General features: G+C 38.4%; 1 protein-coding gene across 1 annotated transcript in view; it reads left to right on the forward strand.

Annotated features, from left to right (window-relative positions):
- The first annotated feature begins 954 nt into the window (after positions 1-954).
- Nos (Nitric oxide synthase) overlaps positions 955-12,953 on the forward strand; it is a 156,058-nt gene continuing 144,059 nt past the window's right edge. Inside the window, exon 1 of the mRNA XM_089250494.1 lies at positions 955-1,662. Coding sequence (XP_089106620.1) covers positions 1,127-1,662 — 536 coding nt within the window. The 5' untranslated portion in view covers positions 955-1,126. The remainder of the gene's footprint in view (positions 1,663-12,953) is intronic.

The following is a 12,953-nucleotide window of genomic DNA, read 5'->3' on the forward strand; positions in this document are numbered from 1 at the left end:
GTTCGTGATATTGTAGGCATATTAAAAAACAAGCTTTTGAGAGCAGGGTCGTCTACTCAGGGATCAACTTAATGAAAGCTGTATTGCCAATACGCTAGGAGCAAGGGGGCCCCATGGACAAGAAATGCTAATTTTTAGCATAGCTCTCTTACTGGACACGAGATCAGGGCCGGTTGTTCTCAGTAAATGGAGTCGTAATAAATTCAAGCCAAAATTAGTAGCCACTTGCAGATAATCAAAGTAGATTTTTGTTTTTGTATTTTTGAAAAATAGGAAAAAACCCGAAAATAAATCCTAATGCATCTTTTGAAGCATTTATTAATACAAGTCCGGTTCTCATTTTCGGGGAAACACGGTAGTTTGGGGGAAAGGGTTCATTTTCAATTGAATCAGACATTTCTGATTTGAAGATGTAATCAATTGATTTCCGAATTATCTTCATCCAATAAGTCCATTAAAAAGGAAAGCCTTATTGAAAAGATAAAAGAAGAAAAAAAATTTCCCCACAAGGAGTGAATTTATTAATTGGAAATTTTTTTTCTCGTATAACGTTCAACATAATATTATCGCTTTTTCTTTCCATATTCGTGTCATTTTCAATAATTTCTTATTTTTCAATTACAAGGAATTTCTTGCTCTTCTTCTTTGCGCCGCCGATACTCTAAGAAAGGATAAAGTAAAAACAAAAATGGAATTCCTCTCCGTTTTCCTGCAAAAAAAAAGAAAAGCTAATATTTTTCAGGTGTGTTTCTCGTAAAAAAAAAGAAAGAAAACCTTGTCTTCTCTCCTATCAAAGCGTAGTTTCATGGACGTGACGTCATATTTGTGTGAAATTTTCGGATTGGCGGAACAACCCGAGATTCGGTAACCACGTGCTTTGCGCGGAAAAGTCCATCGATAAGTTCCGCGCAACCTGTCACTCAATTTCCTAGCGTGGAGGAGAAGAAAAAAAAAGAAGAGGTGGTGATGAAAGCGGACAACTCACGGAAAAGAATTTCGGTAAAACCACCGAAACCACCACAACCACCGGCAGCATTATTTACCACGCGAATAAAACAATTTTTCCCCCTCCGTAAATAAGACTTGGAACCGAACGAACGGCTTATGTTTTGAAAGCCGGGGAGCGATGGATACTTCGTGGTCGAATACAGTGAGCGTCAAACTGACGAAGAGGAGGAACGGCGGGCTCGGCATCATGGTTACGGCCCGAGAACAGGGCCACGGCCTCCTCGTCGCCGATCTCGCGCCCGGGGGCGAGGCCGAAAAATCCGGATTACTGAGAGCCGGCGACCGAATCCTCAACGTGAACGGCAAGGACGTGGACAGCTTACCTTACGACGAGTGCTTGCGGACGCTTCAGCAACTCCAGCCGGACGCCGGAGTGACGTTCCTGGTCCGGGTGCTGGAAGGTTACGCGACGAAGCTCGTGCAGGCCGCCGACGAGAACGGCTCTGCCCGTGTCATACGAGTCACACAACCGATTAATAGAAGTCCGAGGACTCGTAGGCCGAACAAGATGGTCGACAGTGCGGTTCAGACGGCTATCGAGAATAGGTCCGGTGCAGATCCTCATAAATTGGAGAACTACATCGGTAGGCTACTCGGCGAGGGTTGCCGTCCGAAAACGAATTCTCCGGAACGGCCGTACTCTTTAACAGTCAGGTACGTTCATTTTTCATATAGCACGTTATAGCAATCATATTATAGTGCACGGAAAAAATCTGAATTCAACCCTTTAACAAGCATTGACGAGATATCTCGTCCTTTTTTTTTTAAATACTTTTCTTTCAGTAATGGCAAACAGATATTATGTAAAGTTGATTTCCCGATGGAACATGTCTTTTCCTAGCTCTCTTTACTTGTACATCTACTGTAAATTGGAAGAAAGCCTACTTCATATATACGTTACGGTAAATGTGATAAATCCGTTATTATTATTAACAATATACAGATTTATTACATAATTTATATTATATTATATTCAATATACGTTATTATTATTTACATATACTTACGCATAATACCCAACCGTCGTCAAGAAATTTGATAAATATTTAAAAAAGAGTTATCACTTTTACCGGCGATTATGCATCATTACCCAACTACTTCACCAAACACCAACTCTGACCATATCGCAATTTACTGCCATTAATGAGATGGAAATGAAGGCGCTGTCTATCGGTGGTCTCGCCTCAAGTTCATTAGGGAAAATATCCTATCTATATCCTCCCTCGGATTCGAACACAGGACCATGACAGCAACCTACACGGTGGTAGTCGAGCGTCTTACCATCACGCCACTCAGGCACCATTACCCGCCTGGCACTGGTGAACTTGATAAATGGCAAAAAATTTAAAAATGTACAAAAAAATAACCTATATAAAAAATATGTTGTCCGATATTATTACTCAGAACATCTGAAAATTCATTACATTGAATTTCGTTGTATCGGGGTCCAATTGTTAAATGTCCGTTGTTACCCGTTTGTTATATTGGGGCCTGATTGTAGACACACAGAACTTGTAGAAATTTGTTGAATCGAAGAATTAATTAAAAAGGAGTCTTTTATAACAAAAGTCCGAGATTTCGATTTCGGGATTTTCGGAAAATTTCGTTAAATCAGAGCTCATTACATCCGGTTCAGACTCTGGGTCAGAAGTGCGGTCATCTATATAATTAATCTTATCGCGGCAATGGGATCGATTTAACATGCTTACCAATATTTCACAAAATGGCTATTATAACCGGCAAATGTGATTAATTTAGTACGATTTATCAAGTTTGTACCAACGACGCTTGAAAAGAGATGCATAATCACCGATAAATTTGGAGAAGTTCATCAAACTTACCAAAATGGTCGGCGATTATGCATAATAACCGGATTTATCACATTTAATTCAACATACGTGTATGGTATTTTATAGTGGGGATAGTGATTATTACTGTCTATTATGCCGGTTAAAAGGTTGAGAAATTTAAGCGGCAGTATGGGAGAAGTTTTAGAAATTTATTAAAAAAAAAAAGAAATATATATATTTGATTCTCCAATATACAGTTAAAGTGGTCGCAATAACCTCATATGCAGAAACTTTTAAACAGTATATCTATTGAGGTATGTAATGTGACTTTTATGTAATTTTTAGCATATACAGGGTGGCCCATCAAGACGGCCCAAAAACTCTGCACAGCCAGATTCCTCGCTTGAATACATAGAAAATGCCCAAACAGCTGTACCTGTGCGACCCATAGTTTTCGAGAAAAATGCGAAAGAAAAGTATGACGTCATATCCGGTTGCAAGGGGAGGGGGGAAACTTTATTCGAAACATGAGCATATCGGTATTTGCATATGTTTACATAGGAAAATGTTCAAAATATCCACCGTGCATATCGAGGCATGCATGCGCGCGCCGTGGAATGACGTCAAGCCGTCCAATAAAGTTTTTTTTTCTTTGTACCGGATATGACGTCATGCTTTTCTTTCGCGTTTTTCTCGAAAACTATTGGTCGTACAGGTACAGTTCTTTGGTTTCTATGTATTCCAAGCGAGGAATCTGGTTGTGCAGAGTTCGGGCGGTGTTTATGGGACACCCTGTATATATATATAACCTCGCTTATCCGAGGCTCCCTTGTCTGGAACATGAAAATTATTTTTACAATTAAAGGATAAGATCCCTCGATGTATTTCTTTTGTTTGATTTAGCCTATATGTTTTATAATGATAGTAATATAATTGAAAAGTAAAGGTGGCTGTGAGAGAGCGTGTGCGCAAGATTAGTGCAAATAATTTATTTTTAAAAATATTTATCTTTAATATATTTAATATATTATATTTAAGAAATTGCATAAATGATATCGATGCAAATGCAGTCGGCCCCCGCGTAATCGGATATCAACGATGACAATATCCGATCAAGCGGGGTATTCGATTATGCGGGGAATGATTCAGTTGTCATTTTACAACGTTTGCATAGTTTGCATATTACAAACTGATGAAGAATCGACATTAATAAATATACACGTCTGAAACGCATTGCTGGGGAACCGCGGTAACCAAAGTAAACGTTCCGAAAGTGATTGTTGAGGCCCAAAAAACCATTGCTGCCCGACAGTTTTTTTGCCCGTTCGGGGCATTTGCCCTGCTCTGACGAAATTTTAAAGTAATCTGAAAAATATACATCTCGTTTTTGGAAATTTTTCCTTAATTGAAAGCATGGCGTTTTCGCGAGTAATTTGTGACCAAGGGGCTTGAGACATCAACTTGCATATCCGCGACAGTACTGCGTCTGTTTTTTTTTTATTCTTTTGGGTTCGGTCTTTGCGTTTTTGATGCCATTTCTTTTTTGGAATTTTGTGCCCTACGCATTCGGGGCCCGATTTTTGTGATCCTGGTTGTACTTTGCCCTCGTATATCGCGGCATTTTAAGAAAAATCGAGAAATTTTCAAACTTTATCAAATTTTACAGTTTCGTATCTTTATCAGTTTTTGAGATACAGACTTTTGATGACGAATTGCATTACATACGCTCTTCTTCAAAACAACACTTGGTGTTGAATCGGATAATTAGTCTCTGCAATATAATCCCGTTTATGGACGCGTGTAGAATATGGGATATCGAAAATCAGTGGGGGGGGGGGGGTTCACTTTGAGTGCAGCACATAGTTCGCGCGACGCCAGGCGGTCATTGATATCGGGGAGCGATACTATTACCACTTCACCAAACACCAACTTTGGCCATATCGCTATTTACTACCATTAATAAGTTGGGTTGAACACTATCTATCAGTAGTCGCCTCAAACTCGTTAGGGGTTATTAAAGTATTACGTCAGCATCGATAGGGGGATGGGGGGGGGTTTCCGATTTGCTGACTTTTGATGACAAGGGGAGAAGGGGGGTTTGGGATCATGCTTACGTCATCAACCACTCTTCATGAAAATATGAAATATTCCTAATGGGATCTTATACTCGGAGCTCCAAAAGCCAGGAAAAATCTTTCGCTTGTTCATGAGCACCTGAACTAACATCCTCCCTCCTCCCTAATGATAAATCCCTTACAGAGCCACTTCAGCGATCTCTAAATGTTTCACGGATCCTTCCTGCAAGTGCTCAGGAAGTGTGTCCGGGCCGCTTAAGTGCTCTGTAATTGTGCAACGCATATTTCAAGTGATCCGTAATTATTCCACGGTTCACTTTAGTAATCTGGGAATGTTCCGCGGGTAACTTGAGTGATGTAGAACTGCACTGGGGGGGGGGGCGCTTAAGTGCTCTAAAATTGTGCCACATGTCACTCAAGGGACCTCCAAATGTTCCACGGATCCTTTAAGTGTTCTGGAACTGTGTCGCGGGGGTACTTAAGTAATCTTTGAATGCACGGGCCTACTTCAGTGATCTGAAAATGTGCCACGGGCCACTTAGATGCTCTTGAATTGTGGCACGAGTCATTTAAGCGATCTGTAAATGTGCCGCTTAGTTCATTTTTACAAAATTGGATTTGAGGGAGCAAGCCACATTAGATAACCTTCAGGGCCACATTTGGTGCACGGGTCAAGTGTTTACCATACATGGTTTAAAAGGTGGGTCGCAATGAATTTCTTAAAGAGAAATTTTGAGTTCTTTTAGCCTTCAAATAACTTTGAAATTAACAGAATTCTATTATAATAACACATAAAGGTATTTTCTTTGAAATTTCAATTTTTTTAAATGTTTTTTACATTAAATTTTTTTTTGTCTGGGGGGCTTCCCCCTGCGTACGTTTCTGATCCCACAAATATGCGTTAGGAGGTAGGGGGCAGTGCTGACGAGGGGGGGGGGCGCAGAGTTTTGCTGACTTTTGCTGACGGGGGGGGGGTCAAAAATGGCTAAAAATTAGCTGACGTAATACTTGAACGGCCCTTTTTATGGAGAATATCTTATCCATATTTTTCCCGCGTTTGAACCTGGGACCGTGATCGCAGCAACTTTCACGGTGGTAGACGAGCATCTTACCACCTCGCCACTCGGGCAACCAGAGCGAGACAGGCACAAACTTTCATTATCTACTTAAAAACGAAACCAGGACGGACGGCGGTGCTATGTCTATTTTATTTAGCTGAGTATGTCGTTTTGGGTGATATTCTTTCCCCCACACCCGGCATCGACTTTAAAGACGTTTTCACGTGAAAACGTGATATAATCCTCAACTCTTAGGTCGTTTACACGCTGAACCGATACGGTAAGCTATACAACAGCATTTGTTACAATCGCATTGGTCGAAAACCTGATTTTCAGGCTATTTAACCAACCTGTGTCGATACCGCGAAGCTTGTCGTTGCAGTATCGGTCCAGTGTGGACCCGGAATTACAGGCACAGGTGTCATTTTTCACTAGGCCACGGACACGATTCTTATTTATTGTCAATAACGGCTATTTCTCCACCGTAACTCATCCTCCTGGCACCAAAGCAAACACGATGGGTTCCGGGATGCCCGTGGGCACCAGAGTTCAGAAACCACTATCAAACGCACTAGCTGTGTTCTCTACATAGTCATAGAAATTAAATTTTATACCAATGTTTGTTTCTAAAAATATTTGTGCATCCTCAAAGGAATCAGCTTACATACAATTTAACCCCTCTTAACGGTCACCCATCTTCTACGGCCAAATGATAATTCTCCTTGTACAATAAGAGTGTGCATTTCAAATCCTTGACTAGTGGTTGCTCCATTTTTACGGACGCTGGTGTCTGCAAAAGAAGGGTCTTAACTGTATTTCGTCTGTTTATAAACTTGCTCTTAAAGAAATCAAAATTTCAAAGCTCCGTCGCTTGATATGGGGTTAGAAATGACAAAATTTTACGAAAATTCAAATATCATTTTAAAATTGCTATCAGAAATGGTTAAGATCTCTTCGTGGTATACAAACAAAACATATGAATAATGGAATCGGTAAAGATTTCCAGTGAGTATTCGGGACACATTTTACGATTGAGAATTTGAAAAGTTGCATTAAATTTGAGAATATCCATCACTGGAAAAAAAAAAAAATACCGGGTCAACAGAACGTATCGTAAAAACTTCTATCAGTTTCTCCCCCTTTATATTTTCAGAAATGATTGGCTTTTGTTTTTAAACGGAGACATCTCAAAGTGACAAGTAGCTTTTAGTTTCGCGGATTGCCGAATTTTTCCATTATAATAGCTGGGAGATAGATTCCCAATGATGAAACGGCAAAAAAGCCTCTAGAAATTCACTGAAGACATGTTTCGAAATAAAATTGTTTTCGACGAAAAAAGATTATCCATTTTCCCACGAAAACAATTCCCGTTCATTTATTTCTATTTTATAATCGTTTATCTCCCACATTCAATCAAAATCACGTATTCCCAGAAAATCCCGCGAAATTTTAGAAGTGGTCGTTGAGTCTATTACCGGGATCTGTCATCCAAAACCGATTAGAAACGGATTCGAACCCATGTCGGTACACTTGGTGTTAAGTTTAATAGCAATATCTCCGTTGTTTAGTTAATAAAATGTAATTTAATTACACAGTTGATGCACTGTATCGATCGCGAAACGCCTTTATTCAGTCGTTGAATTTGTCTTTTATTTGCTGTGTCGATATGATGAAGAACGCGGACACCTCCTGTGCCAATGAAAGAAAAGCCACGGACGACCCGTTAAAATACAATTAAGTCCACAATTCTTCTGTACTAATAAATTAAAGGCCAATACGATGAAGTCCACGGACCTGTGAAAATACGGTGGTCCGAAGATCTCCAGTGCCAGTGAAATGTAGGCCATAGACGATGACCTTTGCCAATAGAGATATCGGTCACACACACACACACTAAAGTCAAAGGAGACTTCGGAGCTTAGACATTTTTTTCGAATTTCTAGACAAATACTGAACGAATCGTTCTGGAAATTCAGACACGTGCAAAAAAAAAAAACACCAAAAAAACAATTTTTTTATCAACCCTATATCAAAAAACTGCAACTTTCACAGAATATTTTAATTGTACTTTGCCATGCATGTGAGTCAATAATTTTATCATCGCCTTCGATTCGTTAATAATTATAACATACACGCGTGTTATGCTCAAAAATTTCTCTTATGCAGGCATCAGACACGCGTCTCCGCTCATTCACATATGCATAATCCTGTGGGCTTATTCCCGCAACAATCAAACCACAGCAAATGATCTAAATATCGATTTGTAAAAGGTACCTTATCATCCAGCTACTTTCAGCAAGTGACTGAAATTAATTCTCATTGTATCACCAATACCTTTCTGAATTTTCACGACATTCAACTGGAATTTTAACATAATATTATATAATCAAATATAATATTATATAATATTATATTCAATTATAATCTCATTGAATATTTGACAACCAAAGTATGAAAAAATAAAATTGACATTTTCTGCGCATGCATCATTAAGAATCATTTACTTAAAATTCTTATTAATATTCATACTAAAATGTCACATTTTAAATTACTTTATAGTGTATCTCATGTATAGGGTCAAATTTTTTGTAAGTTTCGCAAAGATTGGTTGCAAACTCCGCATGCTCTGAACAACAAACATGCGATGAAAATTTAAATTTTTATAAGAAGCACTTGAACTGAAGAGCCAAAAAAAACTGGTACAGGCATGCGTATGCAAATAAAGAGATATGGAACCAATCAGAGTACGGCGCTGCGGTCGGCAACGCCTATATAACACAAGTGTCTGGCATAGTTGTTAGATCGGTTACTGCTGCTACAATGGCAGGTTATCGAGATTTGAGTGAGTTTGAACGTGGTGTTATAGTAGGCGCACGAGAGATGGGACATAGCATCTCCGAGGTAGCGATGAAATTTGGATTTTCACGTACGACCATTTCACGAGTGTACCGTGAATATCGGGAATGCGGTAAAAAATTAAATCTACGACATCGCTGCGGCCGGAAAAAGATCATGCAAGAACGGGACCAACGACGACTGACGAGAATCATTAAACGTAACAGACGTGCAACCCTTCCGCAAATTGCTGCAGCTTTCAATGCTGGCCCATCAACAAGTGTCAGCCTGCGAACCATTCAACGAAACATCATCGATATGGGCTTTCGGAGCCGAAGGCCCACTCGTGTACCCTTGATGACTGCACGACACAAAGCTTTACGCCTCGCCTGGGCCCGACAACACCGATATTGGACTGTTGAGGACTGGAAACACGTTGCCTGGTCTGACGAGTCTCGGTTCCAATTGCTTCGAGCTGATGGACGTGCACGGGTATGGAGACAACCTCATGAATCCATGGATCCTACATGTCAACAGGGGACTATTCAAGCTGGTGGAGGCTCTGTGATGGTATGGGGCGTGTGCAGTTGGCGTGATATGGGACCCCTGATACGTCTAGATACGACTCTGACAGGTACGTAAGCATCCTGTCTGATCACCTGCACCCATTCATGTCCATTGTGCATTCCGACGGACTTGGACAATTTCAGCAGGACAATGCGATACCCCACACGTCCAGAATTGCTACAAAGTGGCTCCAAGAACACTCTTCTGACTTTAGACACTTCCGCTGGCCACCAAAATCCCCAGACATGAACATTATTGAACACATCTGGGATGCCTTGCAACGTGCTGTTCAGAAGAGATCTCCACCCCCCTCTTACTCCTACGGATTTATGGACAGCCCTGCAGGATTCATGGTGTCAATTACCTCCAGCATTACTTCAGACATTAGTCGAGTCCATGCCACGTCGTGTTGCGGCACTTCTGCGTGCTCGCGGGGGCCCTACACGATATTAGGCAAATGGACCAGTTTTTTTGGCTCTTCAGTGTATATCAGCGTATATAAACACGTACATTTTCACGAAAATACACACAGGTATTGCAAAAAACAAGTAAAATACCCTGCGATCGTTTAAATTGTTAGCAGCTTTTTTATGATACAGGGTTGATCAAAAACAAGTTTTTCCTTATTTTTTTTTTGTTGGTGCCCTAAAAGCACGCGTGACTGAATTTGCTTTGGAAAGTGTGAGTTAAAGTGGTATGTTTACACGCTCGAAATTACAGAATGATTTGTCCAGTATTTTTCTAGAAATTCGAAAAAAAATATCTGAACTCCAAAGTGCCCATTAACTTACGGCTTTACAGGGTTATTCAAATTGTTTGTCCATGGGACTATCTCTGTAACCATTGACTTTAAAAGCATACTTTTGAGCTGCAAAAAGTTTTCAAATGACACAAGGTTCATCAAAATATCTTAATTTATCAAAAAATAAAGAAATTTACATGTTTATAAAATTCCCGTGTGGTTAAATAAACCAATTAGAAAGTTGTTGCCTGTCTATCCTGTTTGATGTATACGACCCCCCCCCCCCTCAAATAAATTACGCCATTTTAAGAAACCGCGTGTCATTCGAAAACTTTCTGTAAATGGAAGTATTCTTCTAAAGTCAACGGTTGCAGAGATAATCAGTCCCATGATGGCAAACAATTTGACTCATCCTATAGTGTGTTCGAAATTACGGAACGAAACAGCAGTTGCATAAACCAACGAAAGAACTAAAAATAGACGGTTATTATAGCGGTCTTCTCTAAACTTACACGCGAAAATTGTTCATATACAATCATGTAGAAAAAAACAAAGTAATGATATCCCTATAAATGAAAGGATTTTTGAGCCAGAGCATCATCCTTCGATGTTTGTGGGGAAAATGAACTGTATGATTAAATTCTCTCGTGGTATAGCTTTTGTTTTTTCCCCCTCTTAAAAATACTTCTACCGCAATAAATGAATTTCGGTCGGTAAGTGAAACACTGAGGTTTTGACATGATACCGACACACAGAAAAGGGAGAAGAATATTCATTTCCTCGACCTCATGATAGGAAATTGCTTTTTCAGCTTCCAATTCCGCGCTTCTTATTCTTGAAATCGAAAAGAAAAGTTCTAAATTGTAAATGTTTTTTTTTTTTTACTCCTTTTTTTGACAAATATTATTCGCATTATTTCCTAACTTGTGTGAAATGGTTTCTGCGTTTTCATAACGCCGAGACTCTTCAATCTGTGTTTTCTGGACTATATTTGGATACTTGATAACGCCTTGCGGGGATTTTGGAGATTTTACGGAACAAGAATTTCATCGTAAACGTTAGATTATATACGGATATCTACATCATTTTCAGCTGAAATAAAAGGTGAAACGTTTAGCTTTTTTATGAAACCTTCAAGTTCATATTGTCTTCCCATTATAAATTCGCTTTGATACTGTGATTTATTTTTGTTTTTGGTATTTATGGGATATAGAGTATATAGAATCCAATCTATACATTGAAGCATTATATCACACACACTTATCTACATACACTACTTCCATCAGTTTATATGTAATGTTTCATGTTTGAAAAATCCCGTTGTCAAAAAAAACCCAAAAAAACATGGCACCAGCCTCTTTGCTCACACCAAAAACTCACGCGGCAAAAATTTTTTTTGAAGGAGATAAACGAGTATAAAACTTTAATTAAAATTGAAAATTTTGATCAGCACAGACGTAAAATAATAGAAAACAAAAATTTGTTGGATGGGAAGGTCTTCAGCCTTTTTACAACAGCGGAGCGGTGAAAGAAATTGAGCAATTTCACGTAACGGCGCGAATTGGAGAAATAAATCGCGGACGAGTAAAAAATAAATAAATAGAAGACAATTTATGGACCAACAAAAATAAATAAATCTCAGAAATAATTTGTAGACCGGCAAAAACTAAATAAATGGAAGAAATAATTTGCGAATGTCAGCAAAAAATGAATAAATGGGAAAAATTGCGGATCAGCAAAAAATAAATAAATTGGATTTTTTCATTTTTCGGACCGGCAAAAATTAATTAAAAATAAATAGGAGAAATAATTTGCAGACACAGAGAAAAAATGAGTAAATGGGAAAAATTATTTGCAGATACAGACAAAAAATGAGTAAATGGGAAAATAATTTGCAGACACAGACAAAAAATGAGTAAATGGGAAAAATTATTTGCAGATACAGACAAAAAATGAGTAAATGGGAAAATAATTTGCAGACACAGACAAAAAATGAGTAAATGGGAAAAATTATTTGCAGATACAGAGAAAAAATGAGTAAATGGGAAAAATAATTTGCAGATACAGAGAAAAAATGAGTAAATGGGAAAAATAATTTGCAGATACAGACAAAAAATGAGTAAATGGGAAAAATTATTTGCAGATACAGACAAAAAATGAGTAAATGGGAAAATAATTTGCAGACACAGACAAAAAATGAGTAAATGGGAAAAATTATTTGCAGATACAGACAAAAAATGAGTAAATGGGAAAAATTATTTGCAGACACAGACAAAAAATGAGTAAATGGGAAAAATAATTTGCAGACACAGACAAAAATGAGTAAATGGGAAAAATTATTTGCAGACACAGACAAAAAATCAGTAAATGGGAAAAATAATTTGCAGACAAGCAAAAAATCAGTAAATGGGAAAAATAATAAGACAAAAATTAAAATCAAATGCAAAGATAGTATTACAGTCGATTCCTGTTTTTACGAATGCCGTTGTAGCAAAATATTCTTTTTAACGAACACTTTTCTAATATCCCAGGTAAGTTTACATGGGAACAATAAAAAAACATGGAATTCCTTTATAACGAAACTTCGTTATAACGGAGTGATTTCTCCGTTCTCTTGCAGTTCGTTATAACGAGATTCAACTGCATTTCTAAAATTACGTAATCACTTTATATGAATTGGTCGAAATTTTTCCCGCTAAGGAAGTTGTTGCCCTGTCTCTTCTAAGACTAACAAAAAAGTCAATCACATTCCTCTAATTACAATATTCGCAGAGATATTTGAATTCAAATATCAGAGGAAAGTTGGGAAAGAACAGCATAAATAAGGGGGAGAAACGTTGTCTGTTAGCTGTTGATGTTCTTCCCTGACATTTCTCCC

The sequence above is a fragment of the Pholcus phalangioides genome, unplaced genomic scaffold (genome assembly GCF_987345545.1).
Source record: "Pholcus phalangioides strain wild (caught in Gottingen) unplaced genomic scaffold, Ppha-v1.0 ptg000024l_1, whole genome shotgun sequence".
Classification (NCBI taxonomy): domain Eukaryota; kingdom Metazoa; phylum Arthropoda; class Arachnida; order Araneae; family Pholcidae; genus Pholcus; species Pholcus phalangioides.